This window comes from Hirundo rustica, chromosome 6, assembly GCF_015227805.2.
Source record: "Hirundo rustica isolate bHirRus1 chromosome 6, bHirRus1.pri.v3, whole genome shotgun sequence".
NCBI lineage: Eukaryota > Metazoa > Chordata > Aves > Passeriformes > Hirundinidae > Hirundo > Hirundo rustica.
Genome location: NC_053455.1, coordinates 39813953 through 39840250, shown reverse-complemented (window position 1 = coordinate 39840250; position 26298 = coordinate 39813953). Strand labels below are relative to the sequence as shown.

At 46.6% G+C, this 26298-nt stretch overlaps 1 protein-coding gene across 3 annotated transcripts; it reads left to right on the top strand.

The window, feature by feature from the left end:
* Positions 1-5: 5 nt before the first annotated feature.
* On the top strand, positions 6-24629 carry PACSIN3 (protein kinase C and casein kinase substrate in neurons 3). 3 transcript variants are annotated; one of them, XM_040068236.2, is made up of 12 exons: positions 6-145; positions 12255-12337; positions 13803-13903; positions 14344-14500; positions 15287-15522; positions 15918-16073; positions 16612-16787; positions 17604-17724; positions 18186-18316; positions 18997-19062; positions 19580-19740; positions 21325-24629. In XM_040068236.2, the coding sequence occupies exons 3-12, from the start codon at positions 13850-13852 to the stop codon at positions 21438-21440; spliced, it is 1374 nt and encodes a 457-aa protein (XP_039924170.1). In that variant the 5' UTR covers positions 6-145; positions 12255-12337; positions 13803-13849; the 3' UTR covers positions 21441-24629. The 3 variants fall into 3 exon arrangements, with proteins under 3 accessions (XP_039924170.1, XP_039924172.1, XP_039924171.1); XM_040068237.2 differs by lacking the exon at positions 6-145 and adding an exon at positions 417-437; XM_040068238.2 differs by lacking the exon at positions 18997-19062 and having other exon boundaries at positions 7-145.
* Positions 24630-26298: the final 1669 nt, after the last annotated feature.

The following is a 26298-nucleotide window of genomic DNA, read 5'->3' as shown; positions in this document are numbered from 1 at the left end:
GGCCCGAGCCCGGGCCCGCCCCGCAAGTGCTGCTGGAGGCGGGGTGGGACCCCCGAGTCCCGCGGCTGAAATAGGGGGAGGGCCCAACCCGCGCCTCCCCCAGGTGGCCGCTGCCCGCCGAGCGTCCCGCCGCGCCGCCTGCGAGGTAAGCGGCGGGGCCACCGCTGCGGGCTCCGCTCCCCCGGGCCCGGCGCCTTTCGGACCTGTGCCCCGTGGGGTGCCGGCGGTCCCGGCGGCAGAGCCCGTCCGGGTCCCGGCGCCCCCTTCCCGCGGCGGGCAGCGCGTCTCGGGACGCGCTGGCAACTGCGAGGGAAAAGTTTCCTCATGGAAAGGGGGCGGGTGGGGGAGGCGGTACCCGGCTGGGCGCTGGCTGTGGGCAGGAGGGGACTGGGAGGCGGCTCGGCGCGGTCCGTCCGGAGGCGCGGCGGAGACCCCCGGTAGGTGCGGGAGCGGCGGCGCGCGGGGCTGGGAAGGGCGGCGGGGCTGCGGTCCCGGCGGGTTTGTTCGCGAGGGGCTGGAGAAGCTCTCGGCGGAGCTTCGCTCCCTTTGCGTCCCTAAGCTTCGCCGGGTGCCCCGCCGCCGGCCTCCCGGGGCCGGCCCGCTGCCACCGCCCCGTCACTGGGGGCTGCCGAGGCTCCCCCTCCCTCCCTCCGGAGCCCGCGCCTCCGCTCCGCCGCGGGGACAGGGGCCTCTTTGTGCCGGATCCGCGCAGAGCCGCTTCCCACTCTGAAACCGGAGCCGCGGGCGCTGGCAGCGCTGTGGAGAGCGCGGATAAAGCGGCTCCCAGGACCCCCTGGGGAAAGGGGCCGCGCCGGGGCCCACGCTCGCGGCGCTGCAGTCCCTTGTCCCGGGCGTCCGTGTTGCCGGTCTGTGAGCCGGACTCCGGGCAGCTGGATGGAGACGTTCGGCAGATGGGACAGTTCTCTCCTTGTTCGTCCTCTCTTCTGGCTGCCGACAGCAGGGAAGGGAGGGCGAGGGGCAGGCACCAGGGGTGCTGCCTGCGGCCGTGTCACCGGGCCCTGGCAGGCTGCTGGGGTTACCGTGTCCTCTCCAGCCTAGGGCAGGAGAAAGCTGATAAACAGGGAGGGTATTAGTGGGCCTGAATATCCAGCGCTTGAGAAGACAGTCTGATTTGTCACTAGGCACGGGAGGAGGATTCCATGATCTCTGCAAAGCTATCGATAAGTGAAGCTAGCGTGGCCCAAATGCATTAACCTGTTCCACCACTTTCTGTGCCAACTATGTGTTCTTTGCTTGCTTCAGTTCTTCAGGCATGCAGGAAGGCTCAGGGCTTGGTGGGGCGGGTGAGGTTAGCTGACCACCACCAGACACTTGTTCCTGGCCCTAGGAAATAGTCTGCCCTTTTTGTTGACTTTCTGACCCTCGTTCTAGAACTGGTGCTCCCTACTTCCTGAAGCTGGAAGTTAACTTCTCTCCCCTTCAAATCAACCGCCGGTCTGATTCGTACAAAGGAATTTCTGATATGATGGTAATTGATTGCAGTGCAGAACCCAAGCAGAGCCTCCCACTCCACCCTGGAATTGAAGTGTCACTAAGCCTTACAGAGGGTGACTCAAGTCATTCTCGGGAAGGAGTGACAGTAGAATGCACAACTGCAGTGTGTGGGCTAAAATGACATGGTCCACATACTCCTTGCTCCAGGTGTGAGCTGGTCTCTGGGTGGAGTTAAAGTGGAGCTTCTCCCCGTGAGTTGCATAACTGGGTGCATTCTTTCATGCAAGGATTCACCTTTCCCTGAAGTCCACAATGTTCTTTGTGTGAGATGGATTCTACTTTGACAGTGTTTTGTGTAATTATGGTGTTTCTCTAGAAGTTCCCTAAAATATTTACTAGATTGTTCTTTGAGTTGCAGCTTGGAACAGAATGAATGTGTGAGCTTGATCAGCTGCCTGCTGCCTTCCCTGTTCTGTGCCTGGTCTATTGTATTGCTTTATTCCCTTTTTTATTTTTTTCTTTTGACCTCTGTGTTTGAGGTTCTCTGGCTTGCCTGCACTTGTTCAAGTGAGGACTGTCTCCTTCTCAGGCTGTAAAAAGCAGTAACTTCAGTGTGTCACCCATGTATAGGGCTGAGAACAACTGCCCACCTGGAATTCCATTATCAAATGTCAATAAGTGAATAGGCTTGTGTATGACTGGACTACACCAAAATGCTGCAGGTCACTGGCACATTGTGTGTGTAACCAAGTCATAAAAGCCTGAACTAATTTCTTCACATGGTAGTGACTGGTGCTTTTAAGTCATTTTAGGTTTTTGTGGATCATATAAGACCTTGCCTGAATCTTCTGGGTTTTCCTGGATGAATTTCCAACAAAAAGAAAATAAGTATATATCAGAGAATTAATATACATATACATACACACATGCGTATATATATATAGGTACAAGATCAGTAATGCAATAATGTGACTTCTTAGGAGATGCAAAGCTTTATGAATGCCTTCACCACCACGAGGGTGACAGGACCTTCTGTCAGAACTTATGATATCTGCAAGCATGGCAAACACTGTATACTCTTTATTCTGGCCATCTCAGGGGCTGGAGATTATTCTGTTGTTTGAACCATTTGGTCTGTGTCATGGCTGGCATCCAGGGACTGAACTGGGGACCTCAGAAGCTAAATGTATCTACTTGTAGCCTCAGTGGAAAAAGCTATACTCTTGATCAGAGAGCATTAATAAACTGCCTCTATTTTTTTTCCATCATCTGATCACTGATCTGTGAATTTGGGCTGCTCTTGAGAGTTCATGGGGAAATGCCTGAACAATAGGAGAGCTGTTTAAGCCCTTTAAGGAGCTCTTATCTTTTTAAAGCAGACTTTGCGATCAGGCAAGCTGTTTTATCACAAGTTATTCAGTGCAATGGGTGTAGAGTGTACTATGTGAGAGGCAACTGTGACAGATAGATTAAAAAAAAAGCCGTAATATTTTAGTGTAACACTTTAGTGGATGGGTCAGAAAACAGTGACTATTGTATCTGGATGTTTTAATGAGGCATTTAGGATTTTGGTCTTTGAAGAATTACGAAAGAACTTGGCATCCTTGGAGCAGTTAAGAAGCTGTTCAAGTGGTAGCTTTTTGCCACTACTTTGCAGCATGGTGATCACTGTCATTTAACATCAAAATGCACTCTGTTTGGGTGCAAGTTTTTCAAGCAGCACAAAGGAAAATGTCGGTGCAAAGAACCTGGTGCATCCTCTGCTGTAATCATCCAGCTTTGTTTCAGTGACCGGTACATTAGTTTCAAGTTCCTTTATGCTGAAATGTGGGCTGAAGCTGGGCACTGCTATAAGGCAGTAAATGTGACTGGCATCCTAATCACGTTTGAGCCTTCACTGGTTTCCCCTTGCTGTGAATGAGACGATGGGAATGAGCCTTTCAGACTTTCGATAGTTGGAATTTGTGTGTTAAATCTACTGATTGTCACTGGGCACTGTAGTTTGTTGAAAAGGCATGTGAGAGATCTCCATGGTACCGGGGGCCTGGATCCAGAGGCATTAGGTTTGTGTGTGATTTTATGCTCTCTTAATAGGTGACTATGGTAGGACTGTTTATTGCAACTAAGTTTTTCCAGGCCAGAGGAGTTAAAATTGCTGCAGGCAACCCAAAAGTAACCGTGCTAAGTCTTCAGCCTCCCCAATCCTGTTCCTACTATGAGCTTGCCCAAGCTGTGTCTCCTGTTTGCAGGAAGATACAGTACTTGCCTTCTGGGCTCTCAGGGGCATAGTCCTTTCAGTCACCTACAGGTGACTTTCTGTTGGTAGTAACTTCCTGCCATCCCTCAGTTCCCCTGCTGCTGAGCCAAACCTCTCCCACTCCTGAGGGTGCTGAGCTGCACCAGCTGCAGTACTGCTGTTGGCCTTGCTGCCTTTTCTGACAAGGGCAAGAAGCTGTCATGGAGGATTAGAAGAAAATGTAGCATATTTCACTTCTTGAATGATTACAGTATTCACTTCTGCTTCCGGATGTTTTCAGTCAGCTCTGCCTTGTATGAGGACTGGTGAGCCTTGGTAGCCCATGTGAAAGCTTGCTGTTGGCTCCATCAAGCTTCTGTTCCGATGCAAGCAACCAGCTAGGGTTTTGAGCTGCTTCAGGGAGCATTGCAGGGAAGTAAAGCGCACTGGATTGCCTTGTTGTGCTTGTGGGTTTTTTAAAAAGCCTTCCAGTGTTCTTTCCTCACATGTCAGGTTGAATCCTGAGGAGCAGAAACTGAAATCATTCCTTTGGGCAGTGGACTGAGAAAGCAAATGACATTCCAGTGATGCTGAATACTAAAATCTATCCTGTCACGTGTGCACTTTGGGCTGACTGACCCATTTGCCTCTGTTATCCTAAAGTACTTTGAATAACATTTGGGATATGAAGTGTTAATAGTTCAGTTTTTCACCCTGAGATGCAAAAAATTATTTTAAGAGGCACTACTGATATGAAAGAGCGGATTTTGTGCAGATACTATGAAAGCAGATAAAAGTTGCTCCATGACATGCAGGGCAATGAACTTCAAGAAGAATGTGTGAAGTATTCATGGCCTTTCAGTAGAAGAATGTCAGCCTTTCAGTACTTAAAAGGAGCTTATAAAAAAGAGGGAGAGCAACTTTTTACATTGGCAGATGGTGATCAGACAAGGGGGAATGCTTTTAAACTAGAGGAGAGATTTAGACTAGATGTTATGAATAATTTCTTTACTCAAAGAAATTCTTTACTTTGCTAGAACAGGTTGCCCAGAGAAGCTGTGGATGCTCTATCCCTGGTAGTGTTCAAGGCCAGGTTGGATGGGGTTTTGAACAACCTGGTCAACTCATGGGCATCCAAGGCCATGGAGGTGGGCATGGAACTAGATGACCTTCCAACCCAAACCATTTTATGATTCAATGAAGTATGTATCTTCACAGTGCAGGCCAGTTCCTAATGGCTTTCCTACTTCAACCTTGTTACCTTCAACCTCTGGCAAATCTATTTAGGAGTGGAATACCTCCAAAGTGGCTGATCTGCCAAATTCTTCTCGAACCAGGAGATGCTAGAAAGGGAATGGAAGTTCTCTCCAGTCCACAGAGCAAATGATGCTTTCTTTTCACATGTCTGGTCCCATAAAAGATTATGCAAAATTGCTCTGTGTGAAAGCTACCCTAAAGTCCTTCCAGTTCATATGGTATTGAAATCTGCCTTAAGTTGCTGTTGTTTTTCTGCTGATAGATTTTCCCGCAGAGTAAACCTAGCTCTGGTAACAAAAGGTGAAAAAAGAGCCTTGCTGTCAAAGTGGAGGAACTGGTCACACCTGGAACAGAAGTAATGGGTGTGATGCTTTAACCTCATTCTTCTTTACCATAAGAGATGCCCTAGCACTCAGTGTTATTTTACTCAGCTCTCAAGTCAAAGAGTTGGTTGGACTCCCTTCTACAGACTGTTTGGGACTTGAAACTCTGCAGGGAACTGGGTGAACTTCAGAAATGCCTTGAGGATGATCTTTCGTGTTTTTGTCCCCATTATATGAATATTTGGAAGGAAAGTATTCACATAATAAACAGTTTTAGTAAATCAGCTTTTACCATGTAAAACCAGAAATCTATTTGATGCAACCACAGATAAAGAAATGCAGTACTTTGAAATAATTGGTCACATGATTGTCACACACTTGATCTGAAGGACAAATTTCTTGCCAACTCTTATCTCCCATTCCCCTTCCTCAAAAAGCAGGCGGTGAAAAAGACAACTACTGGTAAAGGAAACCCAGAAGTTGCAGAACTGCAGATGAGTTAAAAACTCACTGTGGCTTCCAAGTGGGAGAAGGGAGCAGAGAAGACTGGAGACTTCTGACTGCTGTGCAACCTAGTGAAGCAAGAAACCACCAGAAGCTCAGTGTTAGAATGGAGCTAACTGGCTTGTGGCTCTAACAGAGGTTGCTTGATTGTGTTGATTGCAGTCTACTTCTTTAGGACTTCCTAAAGCATTCATGTAAACTTGATCCGTGGCATTGCAAGGTGGTTCAGTCACAGGAAAATATTCCAGTGCCAGGAACTTACTGGAGTTTGCCCCCTACCCGCTCCCCATTCACAACCACAGGGAACACCCCTGATCACCACTTCCATTATTTCTGCCTTCTTTACTCAGGATTGGATGAGTCCAGGGGCAATTAATTCTGTTTGGATCAGTGCTGTTCATGTAAAGATCCAAACAAACCAAACCTTTTACTCCCAGCCTGGTTGGAGAGAGTAGACTGATCCAACCTGATATTACAATAACTTAGCTTTACTAAGTTCCAGGTAACTCTGTTACAGGATGGACTATTGATCTTACCAGTCAATAAGTGCAGAAAAAAAACATTACCAGGTAAGATGTAGATGAAATCCTGGAAAATGTTTGCATTCAGTGTGGATTAAGACTGCTGAGGAGGGATATACTAGCTTTGGCTAGGGCTTTAAACACCTGTTTATCAGTGATTTAGGAAGAAAGAACTTTCAGTTGTTTGGGGTCCCATGTGATGGAAAGGGAAGTGCATGTTTTGCTGGCAGGCTTGGTTTGTTTGGATCTTTACATGAACAGCACTGGTCCAAACACAATAAAATGCCCTGGACTCATCTAACCCTGAGTAAAGAAGGCAGGAATAATGGAAGTGGCTTGCAGAGACTGATGCAGCAGGATGGGATGTACCCTGAGAAATATTCAGCATAGAAGCAAACAAGTGAAGAGGCCAGGGAGTGGGACAGTAGTGATTACAGGTTCTCAATATCTGCCTGGGTTAAAACCTTGCCCTGAGAGAGTGCTAAGACAAGGATTGTGAGAGCTGGAGAGTAGGCATGCTGTGACTAAGGAGCAGAACAGGAATGATGTTGTTCACAGATCTAAGAAAGCAGCTAGGGTAATGCTGTTCCTGGTAACTTGTATGTGTGGCTTCTTACTAAGCTGTCAGCTGCAGCTGCTAAACACATAGACACAACAAAAATGTTTCAATTATTCCCGCAACCATTTTGAATAAAAATGAATATAGCCTGTTGCCCTGTTTGAATATGGTACACAATGGTTTGGTGCTGGCTTCTTCCCTCCTTCAGCTCTGTATTTGAGAATTTTTTTTTTTTTTTTTAGTACAAAGAACAACTGGGGAAAAAAAGTAACATGTGCCTTGCTAGCCCACTACATTCCTTCATTAACATTGTCTCGTTACTGTATAGAGCTGTGTTCCTGTAATACTAAAGATCCCTTACATCATATTGGAAATGAAAGCAGATTTTTTTCCTTTTGGTAAAACAATTTCTGCCTGGTAAAGCTATGTCAGCCAGGAAATCTTAACCCCTACATCAGCAGCAATGTATTAGTAGAAGCCTGTCTTGTAGGTGTGGCTGCTGACAAGGAATAGCTAATAAATGTAGGAAGGATTGAGTTCTGCATGAACAGTTTGGAAACAGCGTGGGGTAGCACATGGGGAATGTCTGTCATCAGTACCTTAGCTTGGTCTGAATGTGAAGACTAAGCTAAAGAAGCTGTGGTCTGGACTCAGGGCGTCAGCCTGTCAAGTGGAACGGGATCTTGTCTGTGTTTTAGTACTTTGGTATAATCATGGAGGATGTTGCTAGTGGACAGCCATATGATCTCTAGAGGATTATGGGCTGGGAGATGGGCTTCTGTTACAGGCTTGCACAGAGCTGAAGTGACCTCTGTGTGTAGTTACTGTTCTGCCTGGTGTCTCTCTGACCTTTCCCTGGCTGGGGAGATCAGCTGAAATCTTGCTTGAAACTGCATTAGACAGCCCTGGCAGGCTTCAGTCCTTAGGGAGAGGCTGGGAAACACTGGCTTAGTCCCCTTCCCAGTCAGGTGGCTGCTGAGGGCATGACACTGCAATAAGATAAATACCTCTAAGGGAAGTTTTGGAGGATTTTTGTGTTTCTTAGCATCCTTTCTAGCAGTAGACAAGAACTGTCCCCTCTTCAGAAAGGAGAGTATGCCTCTAAATACCAGGCCTCCTATATAATGGCAGTGGAGAGCACATTACTGGGCATCATCCCAGTTATGGTTCAGAGCTACTGGATATGCAGTTCCAGAGATGGTGAGTTTGGAAAGGACGCTCTGTCCCATGCCCCATTTCATTCTCTGTTGGTGACCGTCCTAGCTCCGCTGTACCAACAGCAATCAAGTTTGCTACACTGCTGGAGTGACGTGGAACTCCTGGCTTCAGCTGTCTAGTTTCACTCTGACAAGTTAAAAGGAAAAAAAAAAAAAGGATTTAATGCTTGTCATTCTGTAAGGGAGGAGGGGCTGCCATCTTTTCGTGTATTTGGATTGTTCAGATTGAAATAGTTATCTGCAACCTATACCAGAGTGCCACTGTTTTTGGAGGGAAAAGAATACCTTGACCACTGTGTGCTGTACAGAAAAATGACCTGGGAATGAAAAAAATTGGTTGCAGAAAGTATCAAATTCCCCCCTTGTGGCAGTATTTGCCTTGAAGTGGAAATTAGTTAGTAGCAACCTATTACTGATTAAAACTTTTGCTTAGCTTGCCTTTAGCACCTATATAGAAATTGATCCACAACAAAAATGTGTCTCCACCAAAGCCTCAGTTACTAGAAAAATGTAACTCAATTTGTTCCTACATGTGTCTGCATCCAGCATTTGCTGTTGTAATCAGAAAAGGGAAGAGGAGTTGGGCAGAAGGCCTTGTCTGGTGCAATATACAAGATTTGTTTCTGTGGATGAGTTCCTGCAGGGCTGAAGCCCTTTGAGCCCTTGAGTAGAGTTGAAAGGCTTGAACTTGGGGAACTTAGGAAAACAATTGCTCACAAGGATTCTCAGGAGGCAGTCAAGCAATGCAGGCATAGAAGTGGTGCCTTAGGCATTTGGAGGCTGGAAGTATTGGAACGTGGTGTAGATGGAAGAGAATTTCTGTGGTTTACCTGCCTGAGGGAAAGCTTTCAATGGAGAAGAGCTATTATTACCTTTGGATCCAGAAGTTTGCTCAGTGGATCAGGACCCTGTTGCACAGATACTGTGAAAGCATGAAACAAGAAGGCAACACCCTGCAATGCATAAAGGGTTTCACATGTTTTTTGAAAGTGAAGGTTTTAGCCTGATACCTTGGTCTGAGGGCAGGGATCTGTGGTCTGAGACACATCCCTGGCTGGACCACGAGTGGGAATAACAACATGGCTTAAAGATAGAAACAGCTCTATCACAATGAGCCCTCTGGTATTTTCCTGAGTGGAGCTCAGTACCAGTGAGACAGTCATGAGCCACCCTTCTGCAGTTAAAGAACAAGAAGCATTTTTTGATAACTTAATAGGGAGCTGATAGCAGGTGTGGCATAATAATTATCTTGGCTCCTAAGTGAGAGTAGGTATGTGGGGGAAGAAGGAAGGTATTTGTTTTTAACACAACAAGTGGAAATATTTGTAGCTGTCATTTGCATGGCTCAGTTTGCCTGATGTTGCCAGTTGTAGTGGTGCCTTTATCCGTAATCCTTTGGCGGTGTGAAATGAATAGCAATGTAGTCACTCTTTCCCTCTTCTACAGAGACCTCATCTTGCAAGAGCTGCAGTGGCTTAAGTAGCTCTTAACTGTGAGAGCTGATAAAGAAAGGTGGGAAGGTAGGGATAAACATTCCTTTGCCCTGCAAATATGATTTGCTAGATAGCCTCCTCTCAGCAGAGGTGGCAGTGGCATCAGGAGGAGTCTTGTAGTGGAACTGGCCCACATAAAACTCTAGTCGACCTGCTATAACTCCAGCTCCATTGCTCATACTATACAGGCTCTGCCAATCCTCCTGAATCATTTGGTGGCTCTTACTAAATCAGGCTGTCCATGAGGTATCCCTGTCATCTTTACTTTGCTGCAAAACAACCTCCAGGCTTTGGCTCATAATACTTTCCCATCAAACTTGGGTTTTCCCTGGTCTCAAATCCTTAGTGGCTCACACCATGTGGTATTTCATGAATAAATAGGTATGAAGGGGTGGACTGGCAATCTACTTGCTCTTCCAGGGCTCACTCAGGGTGACAGCAGCAGCTGTTCTTTTCAGCCCCTCCGTGCAGTACTAAGTGCCTTCCCTATGTCTGCATGCAGATCCAGTTTGGTCTGCTGACTGACATGGGCTCATGAAGTATGTGAGGTCCAGAAAAAGCCCAGCAGGAAAGGGTCCTTCTTGTTCTTTGACCTTTTTTTTCTACCAAGCTGGATTTTTCTGGATTTTCATGGAGGCTATGCAACTGCTATGGAAATATGCACTCAACTGACTGCTGCTCAGGTCATGGAGATTAAACCTGTAGAAATATTATACCACTTCATTGTATTTTCCCCCCAGCTACTGGGTTGATGACTACAGTAAAGCCTTAAGCTGTGGCATACTTTGCCACATGATATTAGAGATGCGGAAAAATCATATGAGTTTAAAAGCAGGTTGAAGAAATTAATGGAAGAGAATTCTGTTGCGTGCCCATTCATAGGTGGCACATCCAGCTCAGGGAAGTTCCTGTCAGCAAGTGGTTAGAGGCTTGGAGAGCACGCAGGGAGGCATCATGTATGCTTCCTCTGTTGTCAAAGCAAGGGAAGGTATCTCCTTTTGGCTGCTGTCTAGAAAGGCCATGATAAACCTTAGTCTGATCCAGCACAGCTACTATTATATTTCAGAACCTGTTAGGATTAGTAAATCTGGCTATTTGAGTTGGTAACTCCTGAGAAAGCAAGCAGATGTGATTCAAATTCTAACATGGAAACTGCAGAAAGAATGGATTCAGGTCTGGGGATGTTTCTTTAGCCTGACTGTCCCTCAAATGAACAAGCATATACTGCCATACAACAGCATTCCATGTTTACGCCCCAAATTCTAATACCATGTAGTCAGCCTGAATTGGAAACCAGAGATGGAAGGCATGTTTGTGATTCATTGCTTCCTGATAAACTGGGGATGGGGCAGTAGCGTGGAAAAAGTGATACAGCATTCATGTGTCATGTATAATTGATCTATGTCTTCACCAGGAGAAAGAAAGGACGGGTTTTAAATACACTTTTACATAACTTCATGAAGTTTTTTTTTAATCATAGCAATTTCAGGAATGTTTAGTCTGGTTTCATTGGGGACCACTGGGAAGCCTTACAAGGTTTAACCTTTTATCCAGTGACCTGGGCCACTCAGAGTCACAACTCTTCCCCCTCAACCTCTTGCCCTCCCCTTCCTCACCAAAAGTCATTAGTTTGGTCTGCTTTTCTTTCCTTCCTTCTCTTTCCCTACCTTCTTTCTTTTCTTCTCAAAAATGGTCTTATCATCTGGCTAAACATCCCGCTTCCAGGTTTTGCAGTTTCTACTCTCAGCTGTCCTAACCTTCCAGCCTCAGCTGAGTGCATATTGGTGACTGAGTAGGGATTTGTTTGCTCGCCTGTAGTTGAGGGGTTTTGTTGGTTTTGTCCGGCTTTTTTTCTTTTTTCTTAATAAATAAATAACCTTTTTACTTTGAGGTAAATCCCCAGGGACGTAAATGTGAGATAAACAAAAACGCCTTATTTTGCCCTTGCTTTTCTTAGCCTCTGCAGACATTTTACTTCTCTTTGCTTTGTGGAAAGCTGATGAGAGTTACCTGTACTCTATAGCAAAATAAAGTGTTTCTGAGTATGTGATGGGAACAGCTTACAGAGGCAAGAGATAGAAAAGCTCTCCTGCTAGAGGGCCACATCCTACCAGTGCAGTGCTAGGCGTTTTGCTACTAAAGGGACTGTAGAACAGAATATGCATTCTGGTGAGCTTTGGAAGCTTTCTCTTTTTTTCTTTATGTAGACTTATCAAGTTCTTTGACTTCTGTATAAATCTTCATCTTTAGTTAAAAGAGACTGGAGAAGGTACATGTGTGTCCTTCCCTCTTTGTCCCAAAGGCAGCTGTGTGTAAAAGTATATGCAGCAGGGCACGGAGGTGGTGGGGTTTGCTAAACTGGGGGTGCCTGGGGTCCGTGCTTATTTTAGGCCTTTCTGGCCCAGGCTGTTCCCTGTGCTCAGCTGTTGTGATGCTACCTTTCCTGTACAGTGCTGTCAGCCACCCCAGTGTTTCTATTTTAACTCTCTCTGGGGCTAGATCTTGTGACACAAGGATTTGGCATCTCTCCTACGTGCTGGAACATGGCATCTTGGGAGGCACAGTGGCTGCAGCTGCTATATCAGAGGGTGCCCCTCCTAAGTAGCTGGTAGAAAAGGGACACCCTTTTCGGAACTGGCATCATCCTTGCAAAGGAGTGTCTGACTGTGTCCACCTCTGTCTCCTCCAGTCTTTTTTCAGAGTCTGAAGAGCTTGAGACACACTTGCCGGCTTCCCACTGCTCCCCTGCGGCAGCTCGCTTTCAGCTTTCAGGTATGTAGTTACTGGGGCCAGGAGTAGAGTTGCATGCCCTGGAGGCTGTAAAATGGCTTTGCAGTCAGATGACAAGCGGTGGGGAGGGAGGACAGGGACCACTGGTGGCATGGGGGAGGGATTAATTTTTCAAGGTTCACGTACCTGAATGTCATATCCTATTTTAACAAATTGCTTCAGTGACTGGAATTCAGCATTTTCAGCCTTCCGAAGAAGGCCAGAGGAACAGCATTAATATACTTCTGACACAATCCATGGGATGACACTGGGCAAACATAGCCAAATGTTGGAAATTCCTGAAGTCTGGGTTGAGGTGCTTCACTGTGTGGCTCATGCCACAAAGAAGGATTTGCATGAGGTGGGACATGTCGACTCTTGACCCGATCTTCATCTCTGCTGTGTGCTCTGTGGGCTGGCAGAATGAGCAGATACCTCTCTGGGGTGTGAGGGAAGCTTTTTATAACTAGGAATGTGCAAGAGGAGAAGTGGCAGCAAAGGCCATGCATGTTGCATTAACCTGGGCTTGTCTAGAAAGAACTGGGTTTGTCAGCAAGTGACTGGGCTTGGGTCCTGTTACTCCTCTCATTCTTGCACAAGAACAGCCCTGAACCTCTCCCCATGGAATTCAGTGTTGTACCACATCAGGAACAAACTGGCAGTGCAGGCTAGCACAGGGGAATGGGCAAAAGTTCTGAGACAGCAGAGGATGAGATGAACCTTCTACCTTGCAGTCTAGATTCTGAGCCTAATGCAGCGATTGCAGTGAAGAGAGCAGCTGTGCAGGGATGTTTCTAGGGAAGCAGTTCTGCTGGGTAACAGGCACACGTGCTGCGCCGCCATTTGGCTGGGTATGCCCCAGCCTGTTTCTGTACTTCTGCTCAAGCCCAGCTCAGCTGGTGGACAGCTTACAGGGCTCCTCCCCATTCAAGACATGCCTGCCTGCTGACTGCTTAGCCTTGTTTTCCCCAGTCGGTTGTTGTAATCCTGTAATCCTGAGTCATACTGGGAAGCTGGAGTCATCTCCACTGACACAAGACTTATTTAAAATCTTTCAAGGGAGATTTTAAATAGTTTTAGCTACCTCAGTTTCTGTTACCCTCTTGAGGGCCTTGGTTAAGAAAGGAATATCTGCAGAAGTATTTGGTGCTGCTGAAGAACGTTGGGTTCATGAGCATCTCCAATATCTGCACAGCCAAGGTTTGGCAAGATTGTCTTCTGCAGCATCCTTTCCCAACGTGTTACATGCTTGCCAAGGAGGCCTCTTGTCTGCAGGGAGGGAGGAGGTCAGTTCAGCGCCGGGCAGCTCTGCTGGACCTAGCCACCTGCAGCTGGAGGGGCACTGATGACAGTACTTGACTGCAGGGCAGCAAGTTGGGCTCCTCCAACTCCAAGAGTCATGGAGAACTATGGTGTCTGCAAAGGCTCAGCCAGTGCTATGTTTGAAATCACTCTTCTCTCTTCTCAGGTTAACTGAAATCTGCAAACATTCTCTGCTGCAAGAAAAAGAGGGTGATGTCATCGGAAGATGATGCTGGTGGGGAGGCTCCTGGGGGCAGTTTCTGGGAGGTAAGGAAGGATAATTGGAGTGTGAGGGAGGTAGGAGTGTCATCTTACCACCCACTGGTGGAATTTAGAGGGTTGAGTTCCAGGTCTGTGGGTGACATGTTGCCGTTGTGGAGTGGAAGAGAGGAGCTGTGGGAAGGTTCAGTACCGTGCTGTGTGTTACTGCAGGGAGTAGTGACTCTTTTTTCCATAGATACTGTGGAATGAGAGTTCTTTGTTCAGATGACACTGATCTGAGCTGTGAGAGAAGCAAGCAAAGCATCTCAGCTTCTTCCCTCCAGTGCTGCGTCTGCCTGAGACTGCCAAAGGCGGGTCTGAGCCCAGATGCTGGTTTCAGAAGGGCCTGTGTTCCCTGCCGGTGCAATGATGGACCTGCTGCTGTCTGTACTGAAGGAACCTGAAAGTCAGTACGGTAAAAGCGATAATGTTGTGTGACATTTCAGGCTGGGAACTACAAGCGGACAGTGAAGCGTGTGGATGATGGCTACCGGCTCTGCAATGACCTCATCTCCTGCTTCCAGGAGCGAGCCAAGATAGAGAAGAACTATGCCCAGCAGCTAACGGAGTGGTCCCGTAAGTGGAGGACCAATGTGGAGAGAGGTAAAGTTGCCATACTAGACTGGGAACAGGAAGATAGCAATCATTGCACTCCCCTCTTTGAGTGCTGTCTCTTACTGGGGTGACACTGTTTCCTTGAGGGACAGGCTTTCCTTCCCCAGGAAGCGGGGGGACTTTCTTGGGTGTCTTTTTTGTGTGTTTGCCTGTTTTTGTAGTCAGTCCTCTGATTCACCTGGAGAGGTGTTCTCTTGCCATGTGTTTGGTTATTAAAAAAAATAAATCTGCATGCTTAGTTTGACAAGTCCTTGGGCAGTCCATGTCTTAAATTGAGCTGGAGATACCCGCCTTTTACGGATGGTTTAGCTGTCTTCTCCTCCAGTCTAAGAATAACTACTCATGCTGTGATTTAGTGGCAGTGTGCTCAAACTGATAGTGTCTCACAAAGCAACAGGAAACAATGGAACAGATGTCCCAAAGGACTTGCTGGTCTGTGGAGCAGAAGCCTAGCCTCAGTCATGAATTACTGTTGCTGTCTGCTCTGAAACTCAGGCCAGATCTGGGAAGAGAATTCTCTACAGAAACCTTCTCCTAGCAGGCACCATCTGGGACAGCTGAGGCTGCCCAAAAAAATGCCCATCTCATCCAGCTCTAACAGCCAGTCTAGATGCTGCCTGGTGGGACTGTGGAGACCAGTCAGTGCTGACTTGTTTGTTGGGGCAGAGTTAGGGAAGTGACTCCATACTGGTAGATGGATGCAGGAGGAAAAGAATCTACATTCCCTTCTGTGGGCAGTAGGTGTAAGAACCCCTCCGGTGCTTGTTCCTGCAGGTCCACAGTATGGTACTCTGGAAAAGGCCTGGCATGCCTTCCTGACAGCTGCAGACAAACTGAGTGAAATTCACTTGGCTGTCCGGAACCACCTGGCTGGTGAAGATTCTGATAAGATCAAGGCCTGGCAGAAGGAGGCCTACCACAAGCAGATGATTGGAGGCTTCAAGGAAACAAAGGACGCAGAGGAGGGGTTCCGCAAGGCCCAGAAACCCTGGGTGAAGAAGATGAAAGATGTAAGCAAAGTGTGAATGGGGAAAGACGGATAAGGACAGTTGAGCTGGCTGCCCCATTTCAAGAGCCACTGGGCAAACAAACAAGGTTAGCCAGAGCAGCAGAGAATTCCAGAGAGGGAGGGATGTCTCAGGGGTCTCTTGTTCTTGTGGTTTTATAACTTCCTTCCCATATGGGAAGACTTTGGTAACAGGTTCTATATCCCTGCACAGTAGGTGAGCACTGAAAAAGAGATAATTTGAAGGAACCTCTTCCCACTGGACCATTGTTTGCTAAATGCCAAATTGGCATTCTTGTTAGGTTGCTGCAGACTAACAAATGTTAACATGCCTCCTCAGCGTATTGGAGGATCAGTGTGGGCAGGATCATGGCTTTTTCTGCATCCCTTTTTCTACAGGTGGAGACTTGTAAGAAAAACTATCATGCAGCCCGGAAGGAGGAGAAAACGGCCCATACGAGGGAGAACCATGCCAAGGCAGACTCGTCTGTGTCACAGGAGCAGATGCGCAAGTTGCAGGAGCGTGTAGAGAAGTGCACTCAGGAGGCTGAGAAGGTGTGTGTGTGTTGTGTCGACAGGGGTCACAAGGATGCTGCTTTCAAGGAAAAAGCAGTGGTGGTAGTGTCCCTCAGTGAAATGACTCGGCTGAAGCCTGTAAGCAGATATGAAATCTCATCATTTAGTGAGCTAGACTGAGACTTCAGTAACTAAGGTCTCTGTCTTTTGACTTGGGCAAGATCCTAATTTATAAATAAATTTAAAATAAAAATGGAAACCGTGTAGGGGATTTGGTGCAGGGTGTGGACCCTGTAGAGCTGAAGACTTGGTTGCCAAAAATAGCTGATTTGTCTGTCCACAAGAGGGAAAGTGTGAAAGGTCCTATGGGGAAGAGAGTAGTAAGGAAGAACTTGCAAGAATATTAGGAGAGCAACGGACTGGGACATCAGCTGTGGGATTTCTTCTTACTTCTCTGGTGTTTGTTTAGCAGTGCAGATGAGGAAAAAACTTGTCAGTCCCAAGCCAGAGTAGGGAGGGTTGTTATTTGTTTGCCATCAGGGCAACATATCTCACCATTGCTGTGCTCCTGCTACAGTGCAAGGATCAGTATGAGAAGATGCTGGAAGAATTGAACCGCTACAATCCCCGCTACATGGAGGACATGGAGCAAGTGTTTGAGGGCTGTCAGGAGGCAGAGCGCAAGCGATTGTGCTTCTTTAAGGAGATGCTTCTGAATCTGCACCAGCATCTCAACCTCTCCACCAGTGAAAGGTACTGGCCCTGATGCAGAGGGGAATTCTGCCAGCCTGGAGTGCTTAGGCTCTGGTGAAGGGTGCCAATTCTGGTGTCGCTGGAAGCTGCTTGCTTGCATCAGCCAGATTTCACTCCTTCCCCTTTCAAGTGTATCTTGGAATTGGCATTTGGTCTCTTTAGTGACTGGTGCTGGGGTCTGTGATTGTAGACAGTGCCAGGCTCCCCAGAGAGGATTTTCTGCCTTCGAACCCTTCCTTTTTCACTACTGTCCAGTACTGTCCTGTGTGTGTACTTCTATCCTATGAAATGCCTCCGTGTTGCTATATGTAATCCCAGGCTAAGGAATGTAGCTCTGTTGCCTTCTAGTATTGATAGTTATTCCACCTATCTTGCCATTAGTAGAGAGACCTTTTGTGAAGTAGTGCCTGTAAGTGCACAAGTTGCCCTAAGTAGTGGTTACACAGGGGTAGCAGGTGCAGCCAAAAGTTTTCTGTGCCCCTTTTATGATAGAGGCAACAAATATGAGCCACCTCCCTCTCCGTGTGCAAGAATGTGCCAAGTTATTTCAGTGCTCACTTAACGAGCTGTGCTGAGAGCTGGCACTTGTTAGGCACTGCCACACCAAACAAGCCAGTCCCGTTTGCCAGGCTGACTCTCCAGTAAGGGAGGCTGTGTTTTCCTAGGGCTGAGTAGGTGCAGCTCTAGCATCCTCAATCCTGTGGGATTGGGGATGCTATGTAATTGTGCATGAGGTTAATCTCTTCCTTCCTACTTGGCTTTTGGGAAACTGCTGAGGGATTTGATTACTGGTGTTTCTGTCTGTTCTGGTCGTAGCTTTCATGCGTTGTACCGGGATCTCCACCAAGTCATCATGGCTGCAGACAACCAGGAGGACCTGAAGTGGTGGCGCAACACTCACGGACCGGGCATGGCGATGAACTGGCCTCAGTTTGAGGTGGGGTAGCATTCTAGAGTGTGCTAATGCTATTTGCAAACAATTAGCTGCTTATCTGAAACTGGTGATCACTAGTCATGTGTTGGAAAGCCTGTGTCTTTGCTCAGCAGGCTCAGGATGTTGGGCTCTTCTGAAATTGCTGTACTGCAAGCTGTCAGCTGCCCAAAGGGGCACATGTGGGCTGCCAAGCTATACTCCAGCTGTCCAGCTGTGAAGTCCAACAGGAGGTGGTGCTCAGGGCTGGGGGGCAGCTTTCTGGGATGATTTTCTCACAGCCTCCCTTGTTGTACCCTGGGATTCAACAGAAATGAGCTTGTTGTACCAGCAAGGCTATTGAGCTGACCGGTTCAGCTGCTACTGAAGTACAGCCTGGTCTTCTACTGTTCTATATTGAGCAGAAAAGATGCACAGAGCCTTTCTATCTGAGTGGCTTGATGGTGTTACTGGTTTTCCCTGGACAGGAATGGTCCCTTGAAACACAGAGGCAAATCACCAAGAAGGAGAAGAGTGGCAAGATGGCTGATGATGTCACACTGACCAGCATTTTGCCTACTCGAGATGGTGTTGTCTCACAGACCCCTCTGCAGACAAGGTAAAGGTTGAATTCTGAGAATACATCAGGTTAGGAAAAGTACAGTCCTGCCTAGGGTCATGAATGAGTTGGAGAGATAGGAATAATCTCTTCCTTAATTTCCTGTCTCTTGCCCATGGCCTTATCTGTGGCACTCTGGAAAAGGCCATGTAGAAAATGCAGTTTAGGGTAGCTGTTTGGTTTGGGGTTTGTTTTGTGGGGGTTTTTCTTGGTTGGTTTGTTTGTTTGTTTGGGGTTTTTTTTGTCTAGTACATTTTGCCTCACAAAGGGCTTTCCTAGTAAAGATCCTTCTAGTGACAAGATTTAACCCAGTCTGACTCATGCTGTCTGATTCTGGCATGCATTTCCCCAGTTCTTCCTCCCAGACAGGGTGAGAAGAGTTGGAAGTTGTGTGGCTTCCTAAATGAAGGCAACAAATTATTGTTTTTTTTCCCTGGTATGGTGCTGAGTAGTACCTGACAAGTTTGGGTATAGCTATTTCCCTTGCCAGGAAGCAAGCCTGGAGAATAGGGAGAGGCAGAACAGATTCATCCTACTGTTCCAGTAGCTGTCCTGCTTTAAAAGGCAGACTCTGGCCAAAGTGAACTGATCAGATAAGAATGGGGATGTAGCGATTTTTCAAGGCCACTATTGTATTTCACAGTCAATAGGTTTCAGGGGCCCTATTTGCCAATCTACAGGTTTTCCTATCAAGAGGAGCAGAACAGCCTCTTCTATGGCACCCTGAAGGCACCAACCCATGTGAAGTTAGTATGGAACATAGCCTCTGCAGGGTTTTTTGGGTTCCTGGTGTCTGTCCTTTGCTGCTCTTCCTCTCTGCTCTTGTCCCTGACTTGGAAAAAAAAAAATCCAGGCATCTCTTCAGGATGCAAAACATAGCTTTTCCTCTCTGTCTTATTTTTGGCTGGAATAACTCTGTATGCAGCTGGGCTCTCCAGTTAGGACTGGCCTTCCTTTTGTGAAAGGGTCCGCAAGAGTAGGAGGAGGTCATGAAGAGTGCGTGTGTGTGAAAATACTTTGAGAGTGAGTTATCCTCCTGGCCTTCAGGGTTCTAACGCTGGGGTGCTTTGCACAAAATCTAGTGTCTCCTGGGATCTCTCTTCCCTGTTCACCCTTGTTTGACTTTTGAGCCTCTTGCACCCTGTCCTATAGCAGAGCAGTCTCAGGGGGGAGAGTCAGGGTGATGCATGATTCAGGAGGAGGCGGGTGAAAGATCAATCTACTAACAACCATCTTGTTCCCCCTCGCCTTCCACACACACAGCGGAGGGAAGGAAGACATTTCGGAGTGGTCAGATGAGGACACTCCCAAGAAGTGCCTGGATGCCAACGGGCACGAGGAAGACCTAAAGGTACCAGGTGTACGGGTACGAGCACTCTATGATTACACAGGACAGGAGGCTGATGAGCTGAGCTTTAAAGCAGGTACAGAAGCACTAATCTCTTACTAACCTTTCACTGTCCTCACTTGGGCTCACTGAATGATTGAAACACTCTTTAAGAATTGGATGTCCACTTGAAAACTGATATTTGTTCTTCCCTTGGTCTGATCACTACCAGCTCCTTCGAGGTGGATGACGCAGTGGCAAATTCAGTTTTTTCTAGACCAGAAGGTAGTGAGATGACATGGAAAGAGACTGTTTAGGCCTTGGTCAGAGTGCAGGGAGAGCAGACCCCTGCCTCTTCTAAGGGCTTTTATTCTGAATTGTGTCTTGAAACTTTATTAAATGCTTCTCCCTTGCACCATTGATACAGAAATTACATGACTGTTCTGGATTGTCTTTTCAAATAATGTGAAGGTAGATATTTTGGGAGAAGCTCCTCTGACTGACATGTACTACTGAAGGCAGAGATCAGCTGGCAAAAAACAGCTTTGCAAACTGTTGCTCAAAATGGGTATTTCGAGAATGGAGATCCTGGCTTGCAGCACAGGAGTGAGCGCTGGAGCAAACACACCTGTCCTCTTTTCTTCCTTTAGTCAAATTTAAGTTTGCATGTGCCCTCCTCTCATCTTCAAGTGGACATTGTGATCTTGGGAGTGTCTCTAATCTTGCTTGTTTTGAGTTTTACATGGAGAGGTGTAGCACAGAGATACCAAAACACACCCACTGAAAGTCACTGAAGTCCTTCAGTAGCAGGGCTTTGTGCTCGAGGCCAATGTATGTTCTGCAGTGCTACCACACTAGTAAACTTTCTAATGCTAACTTGTTGCTTTAAAATATCCTGCAATAAGTGTGCTCTAGAACTTGACTTTGTTCTTTCTTTCCACTCAGCAGATGAAATGGGGTATGACTTGTTAGCTGTAGTCATCTCCTTTTCAAATCTGCTCTGAGCAGCACATACCAGTAAGGCTTCAGTTTAACAGCATTCACTTTCTGAGACTCTGCCAGTGTGGGATGTGCCTATTGATGCAGACAGACCTCCCTCTCTGGCAGAAGTGTGACCTTCTACTGGTGGAAATGGGGATCTTTCTGCCCCTTCCCAAAGCAGATGTGGGAATGTTAAAAGTCTTTCCTGGTTGTAGTCTGAGAAAATCAGTTGATTTCTTGCCTTACTGGCCAAAGCAGACACTCCATCATGGAATAGGCATGTTGGGTCCTAACAGCCAGAGCTTAGCAGCTTCTTGTATTTCCTTCCCACCTGCCTATCAGAGGAGACACTAAGAAAAAACTGTCTCAGATCTGTCTGATCACTCTGGCTTGTAAGCTTGTTCCTTAGGGAGAGAAAAGCAGGCAGAACTATAGGGCACAAAAGATTTCTGATGCTGAATACAAGAGGTGAAGGTCTGGTTAAGTTTGTTGGCTGAGGTGATAGTACTGAGTATAAATGCTGAAGAGATCATTGATTCTGGCTTTGATTAAACTGCATTATGATAAGGGTGTTGGTAAGGGGAGAAGAGTGTGATGATTGAGTCTAATAGTCTTGTTTTTTATCAAGTTGTCTTAGGTGGGTAAAAATATCATGCTACCTTTCTCAAGGCTGCCTTCTAATGACTGTTCTTACTTTTAGGTGAAGAACTAATGAAGATTAGTGAGGAAGATGAGCAGGGCTGGTGCAAGGGCCGACTTCTCAATGGTCAAGTTGGACTCTATCCTGCTAATTACGTTGAGAAGGTTGGATCATGATTGCTGCTGCCCTGCCAGTGCCTCACAGCCATACCAGCATCTCCTGCAGAGGTCACTGGGTCTCTCCTGGCCCCAACCCACCTTTGCAGTATATCCAGCAGCTTCTGGACTTTAAAGGCACATATTCCATGTAACTAATGCTTCATTTTGAACACCTAGATCTGTAGGGATTTTCCAAAAAATAAACAAGGATGAATAAAGACTTTTCTGAGCACTACAGTAGTGTAGGAGTGCAGAGAGAAACAGGTCCTTTTGAATTGCACTCAGTGAAAGGAGATAAGTGTTTTCATGGAGCTCTATAAAAGAGAGAAAGCACACTTCCTTGACTTCAATGCAAATGCATCCATAGGGTATTGAGGTCTGCCCTGCCTCCAGGCTTCCTGTTCAAGGAATTTTGGATATGCAGGCTAATAGGGAACTTCTATTGTTTCCCCTTTTTAGCTGCATCAAGCTGACTGGCAGAAAGCTCTTTATTCTCCCATGTCTTTAAGTTCTCAGTATCCCTCATTTGCAAGCTTGTTGGCTTCCCTGGCTAAGGCAGCTGGTACAAGTGATACAGCTTCAACCTGGACATCCCTTTTCACTGCCCTCATATTTATTGGGATAACCCCAGGAATGAATGATAGTATAGCTGAGGCACAGGAGAAAGATGCTTCTGTCTTGCATGGTGTGGCTGTTCAGGCTAATGAGTTGTGAACAGACCTGTTGTGCAGCAAGTTGGAGTTGACGGAATGCTCCCTGAGCTAAAATGGACTTTATTGATACATGCTGAAGGCTGATTTTAACAAAATGACAGCCACGTTCCAGTGCTGTTCTGTTTAGGATTCCTAAATTCACTTGTGTATGTTGGGGTTTCTAGTGCATCTAGATTATTTTGGCTACACCCCTCTTCAAGAGCACTTAGTGCACAGCAGAGACACTCTTTTTTTTCTTTCCAATATCTTCTTGACTTACACAGGGCTAAAAGTGTTTTGCCTCTTTTGCCAAAGACCCCTGCACTGTGATGAGGGTTGCACTGTGGAAGCTGCCTGCTGGCTGGCACAAATTACCCATAGAGAGGTAACTCCCCTTTTTGTCCTGAATTGCTGCAAGTGCACTTATGCCTGGTTGTTAAGTGCCATTCAGCAGGGAGGATGTGTCAAACATCTTTATCTCACCTGTCCTTCTGCCTTTGAAAGCCTGTGAGGCTGCTGGGAAGACCTGGCATCCTGATCCTAGTGCTCTGCATATTCCAACATTGGGACTGATACGCCCAACAGCTTGAGGGAACAAAAAACTGGAAAAGCTTCCATTGTTGGAGAAACAAAGGCAAACAAGCAGTTGCTTAAAAATGGCTTTCTTAGTACATCTGCTTGAAACTGCTGCTGAAATACATTTTGAGTTTGTAGTAACCTTCTGTAGTGACATTCTTATTCTGGCCTAGCAAGTGTGAGTGACCTGGCTAAGTCAGACTCACAAAACTCAGTCGAGCCTCCACCAACCACTTGGAGTAAACTGCTTCAGAGCTGTTTGGAAAAGGGGTGCTAGACATGAAGTCTGAACTCACGGGTGAAGATTAAATGGCCAGTATTGTGTTAACAGCAGCTACTATGCCAAAATGTAGACTGAAACAGAGGAGAGGATGGGCATATTCAAACACTCTTAATTTATGAAGATAAATGTATCACAAACATTTCATTGCCTGGCTGACAACAGAAGTTAACCTTTTACTGGATGCCTTGAAATGTAGTCTGCCATGGACAAAGAAATGGGAGGCTAATGCTATTTAGTGCTTTTGGGAGACCACAGAAACTTGCAATTGAAAGGTTTTGCTCGAAATATCCCTAGCACTGTACTTCATGAATGGGGAAGAGGGGTGCAAACCAAAAGAATAAGGCTAAAGCATTTTGCTCAAAGACTATTATGGCATTTATCAATAAAAGAGAAAGTATTTCCAAAAGGCAATTAAATATCTAAGCAACAGACATTAAAAATGCCTGGATTTAGCTATGAATTTAATTAGTATTCTAGGTTCAATATCTGAAGATGCCTCTAAGGTTATGCCCTGTAATTAGAGTGCTATAAGCACTTGGATTTAAAGATCCAGTCTCTGCTTTCAGTTCTGTGTCCCAGGTAAAGGTATCATGAGTGTTGTGCAGTAACTGCAAGTGTTCCACTTGCTGACCCACAACGGAATGATTTGCTGCTCCTTTGTCGCAGCACACGCGAATGTGAAGAGAGCCATGCCTGCCAGGCTTCTGAGAGACCTGAGACTAAAACAGCACTAAAATGAGCTGAGATGTCCTATCAGCAACACTGAAGGTTCCCTGATTAACCTGCATACTTCAAACACTAATGCTAGACTTTCATGTAAGGTCAAAAAATGGTAGAAGGGAGCTAGAGAGGATAACATGAAAAATTGACTTTATCTCTTCTTCTGAGTTCTAGTCATGCTGTAATTAGGGATGGAGCTAGGTGTGGCCAGAATGTGCTAAAGGACAGAAATGTTCAGTGGACAGAACCTCTGATTACAGTACAAATAACCTGAAATTCCACAGGACAAAGTCTGAACAGACTTGTTTGTCCTAGGAAAACATGACCACCTGATTATAGTGGGCTGCTTGAAGGTTTCCAGAAATACTGACACACTGCATCTTATGTTAACAAGTTCCCTAAGGAATGTATGCACATCAGACATTCCTGCCAAGAGCTGAAGTAATGGACAGCAGACAACACTGAGAATGAAAAATTGCTTGGCTGGACTATACCTCACAGATGGGCATGGCACTTAGTCCTGGCTACCCAAAACCATCTGGATTAGTAAAAGAGATCCTGTGTAGTAAAGATCCAGCTGGAGGGAAGGAGGAAAAACAAACCCCAAACCACCCCACATCTAATGATCTTGTATTAAAGTTACAGCTCTGCCTGGATACTTGGTTTTCCACAGGAGTAAATGAGGTTTTGTTAACCACAAAGGTTCTAGTTGAAACTTGCCATCCATGCCATGCCAAAAGTTTTGTGTGTGAACAGACATGTACACTTAAACTAATTGCTGTGCCTGAATTCCAGAAGGTCAGTGAAGCCTCTTCTTCCCCTATGGTTTTTGTAAAAAAATACAAATGCATCTCTGTGCCTGATGGGCAACACAGTGAATAATTATCTAGTCATATTTTATTTTTTAATAAAGCCATTCCTTGTGGAAAGCCCATACACCCGTGGTATTAGCCGATAATTCATTTGGTTCTGGCATCTTCCTGGAAAAGAACTTCCAAAGTATCATACAAAGCTTGGATTTCCTGTTGATGAATTTTCTAGGAAGAGGAAGTTAAAGATTCTCTATGATGGATCACACCCATTTCCCCAAAGTAGCAGCTGAGCTTGCCTAACCCAGTAATGGTTTTGCCCTGTAGGCAAAATATGGGCCACAGAGCCCGGGGGCCAGCTGTGCTGAGAGACGGCAGCTGAGCTGTGGTTAGCCTCCAGCTCTGGGTGGCACTCCCACAGCCGTGCCTGGAGCTTGGGGCTGCTTCAGTTTACTTTCCATCCCACTTCCCATCCCCTGTGTCCTTGTGGCTGTTTTACTTGGCACTAAGCACCGAGGCAGGTGCAAGTATGTGGCAATCCTGCACAGAGATCCATCAGTGCTGTTAAAAATTGTCCTGTACTGCCTCTGCTCCTGCCCTGTTTGCAGTCCAGCCCAAGGCCATTGCTGTGAGGCTGTGGAGCTCCGCTCTGTTGTCTCCCACAGGCTGCCCCGACTGCAGAGCAGGCTCTGCGTGAACTGGAGCTGCCTTGGTTGCATTTGTGGAGCTGCTGGCATCATGCTTAGTTACAGCAGGCTGCAAAAATCCCTTCTGCTTGTGAAGAAAGTTGGTGTTGCAGTCAAAATGGCCTTGAACACTCCACTTAGACCTGTAGGTGATCATTTCTAGGGTAAGTGCACTGAGGCCAGCTGCTGACAGATCATGGGGCTGAACGTGAGACAAAGCCAGTGCCACAAACCTCATCTTGACCCATGGAAATGTGGTTGGAAAACACCCACTGCAGGCTGGCAGCAAAGGCTGTGCAAAATAAACAAGAATAGCAGGGCAGCATGATACAAGGCAAAGCGTCTTCAGAGGGACCTTGCACCAAAGCAACCCAAAACCAAAAAAGGAGAAACAGAAGGAACTTGCACCACGTGTTGAAGTACTGCCCAGGTCCAGGCTACAAGGAACTGAAAAACTCTGGGCTTCGAGAGAGACTTTACCAAGCTACCTAGATTCTTAGCAGGTCAAAGAGGATTAATATGAGATGATGAACAAATCCTTGCTGAAAGGGAGGGGAAAGAGGCAATGGAGTAGATTCTGTAACTGGAAGAAACTGGCTAGTTATCTTTAGAACATCTTGACTAAGCAACTTGGCTCCAGTGATCTTCTCCAAACTAAATTTCAGGCCAAATCACCTCAGCCGCTTTCAGCACATCCATTTTCTGGCCATGTCCTCCTGGTTTTCATCATTCAGTAACCCTGCTTGCAGAGGTTTCTGGTTTGTCAGTCTCTCAGCTTAAGGCAATTACAGCTGCAGCTTGAGACACCTCAACAGGCATTACAGTGGTGCTCAGCACTTCTTCCCCCTTACTGTGGGGGTCCATAAGCCCTCCTCTTCAGTTTCAGCACTTTCACTGAGTCCTTCTAGTTACACATCCTGTGGTCCCTTCCTCCCTGCATTTCCTTTCTGTCCAAGCAGCTGAAGTCTTCCAGGTCCTCCACTCTCCCCCTTCCACTTCACTACCTCCTTCCTGAGTCTATTGTTCCTGCTTCCAGCAGGAGGCTGACACTAAAACAGTCACTGCCACCAGCTGTGACCACAGAAGCCCTTTCTCTCAAATTCTCTTCAG